The 12682-nt window shown below is 47.8% G+C and overlaps 1 protein-coding gene across 28 annotated transcripts in view; it reads left to right on the top strand.

Moving 5' to 3' along the window:
• Positions 1-12682, top strand: part of PMFBP1 (polyamine modulated factor 1 binding protein 1) — a 61006-nt gene that overhangs the window by 41968 nt on the left and 6356 nt on the right. For 8 of the 28 annotated variants that reach the window (XM_063699735.1, XM_063699733.1, XM_063699737.1 and 5 more), the window contains 10 exons: positions 689-878; positions 1054-1198; positions 2179-2346; positions 2618-2755; positions 5281-5445; positions 6008-6175; positions 6482-6649; positions 7769-7872; positions 8452-8526; positions 11292-11590. In XM_063699735.1, coding sequence (XP_063555805.1) covers positions 689-878; positions 1054-1198; positions 2179-2346; positions 2618-2755; positions 5281-5445; positions 6008-6175; positions 6482-6649; positions 7769-7872; positions 8452-8526; positions 11292-11590 — 1620 coding nt within the window. Of the gene's footprint in view, positions 1-688; positions 879-1053; positions 1199-2178; positions 2347-2617; positions 2756-5280; positions 5446-6007; positions 6176-6481; positions 6650-7768; positions 7873-8003; positions 8407-8451; positions 8527-11291; positions 11591-12086; positions 12340-12682 lie in introns of those variants that run through there. The other 20 variants (XM_055366453.2, XM_004057956.5, XM_019012001.4 and 17 more) reach the window with 12 other exon arrangements.

The raw sequence follows: 12682 nt of genomic DNA, 5'->3' as shown, positions 1-12682 counted from the left end.
TTTATGTCAGATTCCTGCTCCAGAACCCACTAAACCACATCTAAGCATTTCTCTTAGGCTTCCAAAGTCCTCCAAAGCCCCCCTCATCCGTCTACTTACTCAACTCTATCGCCCACCATTCCTCCCCACTTCCCTTTCCAGTCAAACTGGTGTCTTCTACCCTCCTCCCACACACCTTCCGCATTCTCCTCACCAGGCATCTGCTCTAACAATCCCCGCCCCTGGAATTCCCTTCCTCCCACTTCTTTTTCTACATCTCAGCTTCTGTTCCTCCACTCATCCATCTCCAAGCGTTCTAACCCGTGTGGATCTCTCTTCCTGAGCCTAGTTGGTGCGAGTTTAACATGACAGTGTTCTCTAGGACGGTGGGCTGGTAAGCCTCCCTCAGGAGCCTCTAAACTCCAGAAGGGTCAGGATTTGTCCCCAGTGACAGAATGAGTCGCACAGGAGTTGCTGAGAAATTTCTACCAATTTGTTTAATTTTAGTCCAGAAGGTGTCCGCATCTGAGACAAAGACAGATAATTTAATAGAGCTCTTTAGGACTGATCATGAAATGGAGAGAAATGAGGACAGACTGGGAATTGAGGTAGGGCACAAAATGAAAGGAAAAACTCTTCAGCCAGGCTGATAAGAGTGTGATCTTCATACACCGTCCCTTCTCACATGGCCATCTCCCTGCTTCCGCAGCTCAGCAAGCAGCCCAGTGCAAAGAAGAGGCTGCACTGGCAGGCTGTCACCTGGAGGACACCCAGAGGAAACTGCAGAATGGCCTCCTCCTGGACAAGCAGAAGGCAGACACCATCCAGGAACTACAGAGAGAACTTCAGATGCTGCAGAAGGAGTCCTCGATGGCTGAGAAGGAACAAACCTCCAACAGGTGCCCAGGCTCAGGCTCCCCTCCAGAGAGAGGTTCTGTCACTCTTGACCCAGCCGGGCCCTCTGTGGGCAGCTGCCCAGGCGTGGGAGAGCAAGGACTTCCCATTGGGTCAGCTCCACAATCTGCCCACATGGGCACTGAAGTCTGTCCTCCTGTGGCTGTTATTTTGCTTTAGAAAACGGGTGGAGGAGCTGTCATTAGAACTCTCTGAAGCCCTGAGGAAGCTTGAAAATTCAGACAAGGAAAAGAGCCAGCTTCAGAAGACAGTGGCTGAGCAGGATATGAAAATGAATGACATGCTTGATCGTATCAAGCACCAGGTATGACGGGCAGGCAGATGGCCCATTCAAGTGCTTGCTCTGCTTAAGATAAAACACAGGCCAGGAGCAGTGGCTCACACCTGTAATCTCAGCTCTTTGCGAGGCCATGGCAGGCAGATCACTTGAGCCCAGGGGTTCCAGACCAGCCTAGGCAACATAGCAAGACCCTGCCTTACAAAAAAAAAAAAAAAAATACAAACATTATCAGGGCATAATGGCACATTCCTGTAGTCCCAGCTACTTGGGAGGATGAGGTGGGAGGATCCCTTAAGGCTGGGAGATTGAGGCTTCAGTGAGCTGTGATCGCACCACTGCACTACAGCCTAGGTGACAGAGTGAGACCCTGTCTCAAAAAAAAGAAAAAGATTAAACATATCAGTCATTATTTGGGAAGATGTCACCACCAATCCATGCAAATTAATTGACCAGAATTGTGTTAGTATGCTAAGCCAGCCACTCAGCACCAGCTCCCATTACCAGTAAGAAGCATTTTCAATGGTTAACCTTAAAATTAATCAAACGACAATGTTGTTCTTTCTAGGATTCAAAAGCTATTCTTATCAATTTATTTATTTTTTAAATAGTGCCCAGCAGTAGGAGATAATTGTCAGTCAATTTAAAGTCTTTGATCTCTGAGTTACTCTTTTTGTTCTCTTCTAAGATTTTTTAAACTTCATTCAAAAAGGTTTTTGATAAAGATTTGGAATCTTCCTAATCTTTGGGAAGAATTGGTAAGCAAGTGGGAGAGAAAGCTGGTGCTTAGGAATTGGATCAATAAATAAAATAAATTGGTATATCTGACTGAACAAAGAAAAAATGTTACAGGCGTTGGAGGAAACCTTTTATTTTACATATGCTATATAACTAAGGAATTGTCTTCTTCTTCATCTCAGCCATGCCCTGTGTGCAATTGTCTGTATTTTTCCCCCAAATATAATATAGTCTAAGACAGTCTTTCAGCTCAGTCTTTATTTTTTCAGCACAGGGAGCAAGGCTCCATCAAATGCAAGTTAGAAGAAGATCTTCAGGAGGCCACAAAGCTTCTGGAGGACAAACGGGAGCAGTTGAAGAAGAGCAAAGAGCATGAGAAGCTGATGGAGGAAGAACTTGAAGCTTTGCGGCAGGAATTTAAAAAGAAAGACAAGACGGTGAGTGGGAGAATCCCAGGAGAGCTGGGTCAGGAATCCAGAGCGGGACATGACCCCACCTGGGCCTCAGGGGATGCGGAGGCCCTGGATGCTCAGAGCTTAGGAAAGACGGGAGGGACAGTGGGAAAGGCCAGCGAGGAGGGGAGCGAGAATGCCTGAGCTCCCGCAGGGTGGAGATAGAACTGGGTGAGAGGGAGGGTGGAGTGGGGCTTTTATAGTTATCTGAGATTAACACCTCTTTGCTGTGCTTTGTTCTTTAATGAGGGAACAGTTGAAAGAGAATTCCAGAAAGTTGGAGGAAGAAAATGAGAATCTCCGAGCAGAGCTACAGTGTTGTTCTACACAACTGGAATCCTCTCTCAACAAATACAACACCAGCCAGCAAGTCATCCAAGACTTGAATAAAGAGGTGAGTAGACAGGAACCCCAAGGGAGTGAGGAATTTGAACCCTGTGACCCTTGACCTGAAATCTGTACCCACCTCTCCTCCACACAGAAATGCAGCTAACTGCTCAGCCAACTGCGGATCCTGGGCCACCTACAGCTCTACTTCCCTCCCCGTTGGCACCTGGTTGCTGAGCCAGAGAAATGTTTCTTCCATATGTGGAAGGTCTCATCTCATATCTGGTGGAGCCCCAAGCTATTTGGGCTTTGGCATCAAGTCTTCCAATGTTACATTTTAGACCAGAGTTGAGTGAATCCATTTTGGGGGACAATTTGCTAGGGAACACTTCCAAAACTTGTCACAAAGCACAAAAAGGAGATGAAAGGGGGGACAGTTATTTTTCATTACACAAGTAAAAATGACAGAAAGGAGTAAATAGCATCTGACATATGCTAAGCACTGTGCTTGAATTCAGTCATCATTTATTTGTCATCCACTTAAGCTCTTTACATGGCTTCCATCTGCTTTACTGCCAAAAAGAGAGACATGATAGAGGAAAGAAAGATGGAGGGCCAAAGTCACTGACCAGCAAGTGATGGAATCAACCACTATTTGAACCTGAATTATCCAGCTCTAACACCTGTTCCCTTTCTCCCTCATCATAAGCAGCCATACTTTCTCCAGCTAAATCCATTCCATCTTTCTGGGCAAGAGAAAAATATAACACCTTGGTAGTTGGTCTCTTGGGCTACAAATGAAAGGCCAAGCAGCCCTTATTCCCTCATAATATAAAAATAAATCTTAAAGTAGTATGACTTTTCTAAGTATAAAAATAGCACTGCCCAGTAGAACTTGCTGCCTTTCTGTGATGATGGAAAAGTTGTATGTCTGAGCTGATGGAATGAATGTGAGAGAAAGTGAGGAATCAATGATGACTTCATGAAATTCACCTATAAAACCATCTAGACCTAATACCATTGACAGCAGAGAGAGTAGGTCTTTTATTAGAACTTTTACTAGAACTTCTTGGTTCTATAATTTACATACTTCTATATGTAGATTTTTAGAATCTTTCTCCAAGCTAAACCACTCATGTTAGCAAAAATTTTTAAAGCTTCCATTTTAGCTTCTAGCTTCACTGTAATTTTTTTTCACCATCCTCAGTTTTAGTGTCTTACCTCTATACTGACATTTCTCAGTTCAGCCATCACTTATCAAGCATTGACAGTGAATTATAGTTTCTTCAGTGATTCCTCTGGTTTACTGGGCAGACCCTGCTGACTCCATGTTTTTCAGAAGTCCCCAGAAAAGATGCACTTCTGTTTTCAGAAGACCAAATTATTTCATCTTTAGGAATAGTTTCACCACCAGGGCATGTAAAATACAGTGTTAGAAGTCCAATTTACCACTTTTCATCTCACTAATTCCCAGGGCCAGAGGTACTCAAAATTCTATCTGAAAAAGTAATAAACTTGAAGCACTGATCAGTTACTGGAGATAAAACAAGAAAACCCAAAAGAATGTGTTTCTGTGTGCATGGCCACTTTCAGATGCACGTGTGCTACAATACCAAAGAATACAAGTCAGGCATATGAATTTCTGAGGTCTCCCTCTGGCTTCCAGACTCAGAAGCAGATCTCTGTCCTGTACTTAAAGTATATAAGAAGGCTAGTTTCTGTGTGTGTCTGTGACAATAACTCATAGTCGTATAGTAAAACAAAGCCCTTTTTACACATATCACCTCATTTGATCATCATAAAAACTCCACGAAACAGTTAAAATGATTTCAATTTGTGGAAGCAGAAACTGAGGCTAGAGAAATAAGTAAATGATAGAACCTGGACCTCAACCCAGATTTTTCTGACTCCAGATCCCAACTTCCTTTTAACTATACCATGAGTACTCATTACGATGTTGAAAACAGACTTCAGTTTTTAAACACACTTCTACCAGAACTACATGTTCCCTAACATGTTGATCAATTGATCCCTAACTCCAAAAATGCAATATTTCACATGACAGAACAAAGACCATTTTTGAGCATTTCCTGAAACTCTGTCATGTGCCATGCCCTGAGTTACAGCAGTGGGGAAACAGCAGGAAACAAAACACAGGCACAATCCTGCTTTCATGGCACATCAAGTCTAGTGAATTACATCAGGAACTAAGTGAGGCATAAAACACGAAGGACATGTTGTTATCATGTCCACTAACCTCAAATCGGATTCCAGGTCTTTATCCAAGGCTGCAGAGTATGTGAAAGGGACTTTTTTGTGTACTTGGCATATCATGCCCCAGCACCGCTGGTACTCCTGCTGTTTGAGGGAAATGCTAACTAGAAAGGGAAATGTGGCTGGGGGGTGCAAAAGAGCCTGGAAAGACAGCTCTACCTTTTACAGTGGTGAAGTGAAGATGTGAGTGTTAACACGGACTCTGCAGGTTGCTGCAGACGGGAGAGAGCCTGGCTCTTGTTCATTTCCTATAGGCACAGAGAATGCTTCTATGACCCTGACCTGGCACCCTGACAGTTCTGCTCTCCCTCCTTAAAGATAGCCCTTCAGAAGGAGTCCTTAATGAGCCTGCAGGCCCAGCTGGACAAAGCTCTGCAGAAGGAGAAGCACTATCTCCAGACTACCATCACCAAAGAAGCCTATGATGCATTATCCCGGAAGTCAGCCTCCTGCCAGGACGACCTGACACAAGCCCTCGAGAAGGTGAGGCCACACCCTCTAGTCTCCAGGGCTGTTTTCAGGCAAGGAAACGTCAAGGTAGCAGGAGAAGCACAGGAGCCAATTTCCTGCCTATTGACTGTCAGTGGGGCCATCTCAAACCCTTGTGTGGGCTGGGATGTCTGTGCAGAGAAGGCCTGCTTCCTCTTTGTGAGGCTTGGAGTTGGGTGGAGGGCGGAGGAAGAGGACAAAGATCAAAACCAAATCTAGCAAGCCTTTCTGCCCATGGGTGACTCGGGGGCAAGGTTTTCCCAAAGTCTGGATTGTCAGGGAAATTCATGCCCCATCCTGTGCTGATCATGGCTGGCCCATCAATTCATGGGATTGGAAAGAGAAGAAATGGAGGGAGTGGGTAGGGAGGAGAAAGCAGGGTGCAGAAAACCAACGACTGTCATTTCCCACCCCTCTCTGGGAGACTAGGCAAGGTGACCGTCTGTGTCACCCTGGGCAGAGGACAGGAAGGGACTGGAACCCTCCTCCATTCAGGACTCAGCAGAGAGGGTCAAAGGCTCTGACAGCCATTCGTCCTCTTTGTCTTTTCCGGAAGCTCAATCACGTGACCTCAGAGACAAAGAGCCTGCAGCAAAGCTTGACACAGACCCAAGAGAAGAAAGCTCAGCTGGAAGAGGAAATCATTGCTTATGAGGAAAGGATGAAAAAGCTCAATACGGAATTAAGAAAACTGCGGGGCTTCCACCAGGAGAGTGAGCTGGAGGTGAGGAGCTGCCAGGGGCTTGGGCTGCCTTCCTGGTAGGGTCCACAAGGTCACCTCTTGCATCCAGAATTATTTAGCACTAAGTCATTCCCTTGGGCTGCTAGGTTCCCTCCACTTTCTTGGCTCCCTGAACTTCAGACAGAGGCAGCAAAGATCGGAGCATGGGTGCCCTCTGCTGGCCACCAGGAAGAAAATACCCCCAACACGTATCTCAAGGCCCAGGAAGCACCCTCTGTCTGGCCTTGTGGGTCCTGGGGTCAGGGAGGCCAGCTGGAGTCCCCCTCCTCACTTTGCTCTCCTGAGTAGGTGCACGTCTTCGACAAGAAGCTAGAAGAGATGAGCTGTCAGGTGCTGCAGTGGCAGAAGCAACACCAGAATGACCTCAAGATGCTGGCAGCCAAAGAGGAGCAGCTCAGGGAGTTCCAGGAGGAGATGGCCGCCTTAAAAGAGAACCTCCTTGAGGACGATAAGGAGGTGGGCATGCCTCGACTTCTGCGTGCCTCCTCTCAGTGCCTCCAGGCACATCCTATGACCACCCAAATGCCAGACAGCCCTTGGTGGGGGTGGGAGAGCCTGGGAGCAAAGGAAAGGTCACCCCCTCCATTTAGCACAAAGCAAGAGCCACAGCTGCTGGTTCAACCCACCTGTGTTCTTGTGGCTTTGTTGATAGATACTGAGCAGAGCGAAGGCCCCGTTCTAGAGAAGAGACTGTCAGGTACACCAGCTACCCCTGACCTAGTCCACTGGGTCCCCTTCCAGAGTACATCCTGACACTTTTGGCAGCCCTGGACCCTACAGTAGAATGGACTAAGTGACCTTCTGGGCTTGTCCCAGGCCCACCTCCCTGAGCAGTGAAGTTCATGGCAGGAGGCCGCAGGACAGCTCAGGTGGCCACTGGGCCTTTGCTCGAATTACAAAGAAGGCATCTTAGGCCGGGCACAGTGGCTCACGCCTGCAATCCCTACACTTTGGGAGGCCAAGGCAGGAGGACCGCTTGAGTCCAGGCATTTGAGACCAGCCTGGGCAACATAGCAAGACCTCATCTCTACAATAAGTTTAAATGTTAGCTGGGCATCGTGGCCTATGCCTGTGGTCCCAGCTACTCGGCAGGCTGAGTGGGAGGATAGCTTGAGCTGGGGGGAGGTTAAGCTGCCATGAGCCGTGATCACGCCACTGCACTCCAGCCTGAATGACAGAGCAAGACTGTCAAAAAAAGAAGAGAGAGAGAAAAAGAAGGCATCTCTTCCTCTTCCTCCAGATGTTTTTCTTCCATCTGTTGGAAAATTGGCTTAGCATACTTCTTTTTTAGGAGTCATTTTAATGCCTTCACACTGAAAACCGTGATTATAAGTGTACAAATCTACGTGTCTCTGCCATAAATGGTGCCTTCTCAGAGATGTCACCTTTGTGTGAGATGCCACCCGCACAAGCCAGAGGGGGAGGTCTGGTGGCAACTCCACAACTCTGGCCTCGGGTTGGACAGCAGAGTCAAGTTTTCTTTTTCCAGGGAGATAGAAGAGGCCTGACTCGGAAGGAGGGGTGACAGGCCTGTGCTCCCACCTCTGACTGTCTCGTTTTCTTCTTGTACCCAAGCCCTGCTGCCTGCCCCAGCGGTCTGTGCCCAAAGACACCTGTAGGCTCTACCGAGGGAATGATCAGATTATGACCAACTTGGAGCAATGGGCAAAACAGCAGAAGTGAGTATGGGAGGGAAAAGGGAGGGAAAAGGGAGGGAAAAGGGAGGCAGGGTCCGAGGCCTGGACTGAGCCAAGGAGCCACATGGGTGCCAAAGATTAGTCACACACACCCCTGCACTCCTGGAAAACAGATCCAGTCTCAGCCCACACCCAAGGGATGGAAATAAGATGGAGAGGAGGGCTCAACCCTTCAGGCAAGCCTGGAAAGACCTCTGCTGAGCTGGAAATAGCGACGGCAAGAAGGAAGGGGTGCTTTGCTCAGCAGCAAGAAGGAAGGCGGACATTGGCTCAGATATCCTCCTCCCGTCCCAGGATCCAGCTTCACTGCCTGGCCTCCTTGAACTCATTCCCTTGAACTCACCTGGGGCTCACAGGATTTTGCATAGGAGTTGAGTTCAGAGAGTCCTCTGAATTCCCAGGTGCTAGGAAGGCCTTAGCTCTGGGGACAGGGTGATGCGTGGGGGACCTGGGATGCAGCAGCAGTCTTGCTGAGAACCCAGCATCCCATTCAGCCAGCTGCACCCTTGCTCACAGGAGGCTGGCGACTGGCTGCTGTTTTCTCCTGTGATTTTATTACAGGGTCGCCAAAGAGAAACTAGGAAACCAGCTCCGAGAGCAGGTGAAATACATTGCCAAGCTGAGTGGTGAAAAGGAGTAAGTCATCTTAAACCACCCTGGCTGCTTCCTGGGAGCTGACAAGAAGGGTCAGCAGGGAGCCAGGGCTGGCTTTAGCCCTTGATAGGGGGATCAGCCCAGGAAAGGCCTGGTGCTTTGGAAAGACCCCCAGGTCTCGAATCTGCATCTGTGTGACCTTGGGCATATCACTTGACCTCTCAGGGCCTTAGTTCTCTCACCAAAAATCCAAAGGGAGTTTAGTAGTCTTTTTGCTCCTTCCTGCTCTCATGGTTCTCAGAGGTCAAGGGTGCTAAGCAGGGAACAGGCACTGAAAGGCAGACTGGATTATTTAGGGCAGGGGCTGAGATGCTCTAACAGATTCCAAGTGAAGGAACAAACAAGGAACATCTCTTCATGAAATCATCAGGTGAGCAGGCCAGGTTGGAGGAGCCCTTCTGTTCCACCTGGTCATCTGGGGGCCTGTGGTCTTGCTTCCCCTCATGGTCAAAGCTGGGTCCACTAAGAGGGAGGTATGCGAGGAGTGTTACCAGTTTGAGAATGGAGGTGAAGGTATGAAGGCCTAAAACTGAGATTTTGGAGGTGGCAAAGTAACAAGTAACAACAAGCCTTAGGACAGCGCTTCCCAACCTTTTCTCAGGGAACACTTAGACAACAACCATGCCTTACGTAACACCATGGATACTATGCAGCTATCAAAAAGAATGAGATCATGTCTTTGTGGGAATATGGATGGAGCTCTAGAGGCTATTATCCTTAGCAAACTGACACAGGAATAGAAAACCAAGCACCACATGTTCTCACTTGTAAGTGGGAGCTAAATGATGAGAACTTATGAACACAAAGAAGGAAACAAAAGACACTGGGGTCTATCAGAGAGGGTGGGTGGGGGAGGAGGGAGAGGAGCAAACAAGATAACTATTGGGTACTGGGCTTAATTCCTGGGTGATGAAATAATATGTACAACAAAATCATGTGACATGAGTTTACCGATGTAACATGTACCCCTGAATCTAAAATAAAAGTGAAAATAAAATAAAAATGAAAAAGAAAATGACCACAGTTTAGGATCACTTGAGGCCAGGAGTTTAAGACTAGCCTGGATGACAGCAAGGCCCTGTCTCTACAAAAAATTTAAAAATTAGCCTAACCAGGCGTGGTGGTGCACACGTACAGTCCCAGCTAATTGGGAGGCTGGGGTGGGAGGATTGCTTGAGCCCAAGAGGTTGAGGCTACAGTGACCTATGTTCACACCACTGCACTCTGGCCTGGGTGACAGAATGAGACTCTGTCTCTAAAAAACGATGAAAGTAACCACATTTGTTTGGCATACTTGTGACAAAGCTGACCAAGCAGTGGCTGCCTCAGAGCCTGCCCCCAAGGGCAGGCAGGCATCTCCAAACACCTGGAATCCATTCGTGGCTCCCCAGGTGGAAAGCCCTATTCTAGGCTTTGGCCTTAGGTACATGGCTGAGTTGAAGAGAAGGATGAGACCTTTGGGATAAGGAGGCTGATGAATTGAGAAGTCAGGATGTGGATGAGCTGTATGGGATATTGAAGGCTTTGGGGATGCTGACAGGAGGGAGCCAGAGAGCCAGGGAAGGAGGGCACTGCTGAGACCCCCTCTCCAGACCCACCAGCACTGGGAGTGAGGGGCTACTGGGCGGGGGAAGAGGCAACCTCAAGGTTGGCCAGCTTTGTAGAGAGCAAAAGGGTAGAGCATATGCCCACAGAAGAGGTTGAGGATGGATTCTCTACTTGATTTCCTCTAGAAAAGACCACGAAACTTTTTACTAGGGTGTAAGTAAAAGAAAAGTTGTCAGATTCTCAAGGTAACAGATAACTTGTCTTTTTCTTCTATTGTGCCAAGTCCAGGAAGTTCTCTTTCACAAAGAACTCACTCTTGAGTTCTCCTGTTCTTATCTGAAAGAAATCCAACTTTTAATGATGATAGTAGCTCAACTAATACATATTATTTGCTGTGTGTGAGGTACTAAGCGTTGACACATATGAGCTCATTTCATCTTCATAAGACCTCCTGTGTTCAGTATAGTCATGATCCCCATTTATGGATGAGGAAAGAGAGGACCTGGGAAACTAAGTAACTTGCCCCTGGTCTCAAAACTAATAAGTGGCAGAGTCACAATTCCAACATGGGAAGTCTGGTTTCAGAGCCCACTTTCACCCACTGCCCTCAACATTAGTTTGGAGACACACAACAGTGATAATAAAAGTTGCTATTTATTGAGCCACAAGGCATGCGCTAAATTATCTTTCCCCTCCTCTACATGGCAGCCTCCATTTCCTAATCTGTAAAATGGGGATAAGCAACTCACCCAAGTTCTTGACAGAGCTGGGATCTCTTGTGCTCCCAACTCTTCAGCAAAGGGGAGCGGAGAGAACGCGGGCTTTGGCATTGGTGCTGGGTGAGAGTGTTTCCAAGGCACGGCCATGAGAACCCGAGGACACATGATCACAGTTGTCCCTACCAGCCTTCTGGCTCTTCAAGTCAAATTTCTATCATTTATCAAACCAGATCCTCGTATGAATCCCATCAGTCAGGCCAGGCCTGACTGTCCCCGTCTGACAGATAAGAAAACAGGCCCAGAGCTGGCAGAGTTGGGCAGGAGTACCAGCTCCTGGTCCACTCAGACCCCAGGCCTGGGCTTCTTTCACAGGACACACGTAGGCCTCCATTTCTACAGAACATGTGTAAGAGGCCGGCTCTGAACAGACCTGGGCATCTGTGCTGTCTTCCCAGTGACACCTTTATCTGTCCTTTCTAGCAGGGAACCAAGCAGAGCCAGCAGCTCCAACACAACCCGTCCTTCCTGTCCTTCCCACAGCCACCTCCACAGTGTAATGGTCCACCTGCAGCAGGAAAACAAGAAGCTGAAGAAGGAGATAGAAGAGAAGAAGACGAAAGCCGAGAACACAAGGTTATGCACCAAAGCCCTAGGCCCGAGCAGAATGGAGTCCACACAGAGGGAGAAAGTGTGCGGCGCCTTGGGCTGGAAGGGGTTGCCCCAGGATGTGGGTCAAAGAATGGACTTCACCAAGTACATCGGGATGCCCCACTGCCCGGGTACGTCTGCCATTTGTCAAAAAAATAAGTGTGATTTTTTTCTTTAAATCACTGGATTGAGAATTCAAGTAGGAAGAAGAAAATAGGCCTTTTGTGGCCTCAAGTCATTTTCTTAGCGACTTTGGACCAAAGATCGTTGTTTACACATCTGTAAAGGGAGGAGGCAAATTAAGACCCCTTCTGATCTAAGAACATCTGAAGCATACCCAAGTGCCTCACATCTCAGACCTGTCCCCTCCCCTGACCCAGACCCATTTTAGGGAACAGGTAGAAGAGGCATCTTCCTTCTACGTCTGGAAACCCCGTAAGAGCACCCCAGCCACCTACCCAGCCTGGGTCCACAGCCGCCTTTCCTGCCACCTGTAAACTCCATGTTACCCCAGAGGCAAGAAGTCACCCTGCAGCAGAGCTGCCTGGCCATGCGGCCAGCCCTTGAGGAATCACCTCGTTAATTTCTCCTCGAATCAAAACTCTCATTTCCTCCCTGTTCCCTCAGGTTCCTCATACTGCTAGAATCCACATCTAGCCCTGAGCAGCATTTCCACGGGTGTTTCTTCAGAGGACAGTGAGTTCCCAGCCCTCCCTCTCTCTGGACCTGGATCAGCTCTTACAGGAATATATCACGGTCCCAGCCTATTTTGCAAGACACTAACTTTTGTTGAGTTTTGTCCACTTCCCGCCATGGAGTGAGCTTTAGAACCATACTACCATCTCCAGGCCCAAACTCTGAAATAAAGACATGAGCATGAGCACAGCAGTTGTGGTGAGCTGTTGGCGTCTTGCAGACATTTCTGCCCCGCAATCCCCCAGCAACATGTTCATCCTGTTTTCTCTGAATTCTAAGAGATATTGGTCTCTTCCATATACAGGGAAGCCATAATACCCAATGCAAGCTTCTGGATTCGTTTTTAAACCAACAAAAGTGATAAGTAGCTCCTTTTTTTTCTTTCCATTACTATCTGAAACTTAAAAAGAGAAAGTCTAAAAACTCCAAAGAGGAAGTAATCCTGAGACCCCAAAGAAAGGAAGAGCAATAAGGGCTGTATTTTCCAAGTGGGGGAGCAAGAGCACGCCACCTGCCCCCCCGCCCAC

Source organism: Gorilla gorilla, chromosome 18 (assembly GCF_029281585.2).
Source record: "Gorilla gorilla gorilla isolate KB3781 chromosome 18, NHGRI_mGorGor1-v2.1_pri, whole genome shotgun sequence".
Taxonomy (NCBI): domain Eukaryota; kingdom Metazoa; phylum Chordata; class Mammalia; order Primates; family Hominidae; genus Gorilla; species Gorilla gorilla.
The sequence above is the reverse complement of the archived record's forward strand: the minus strand, read 5'-3'. Positions and strand labels throughout refer to the sequence as shown.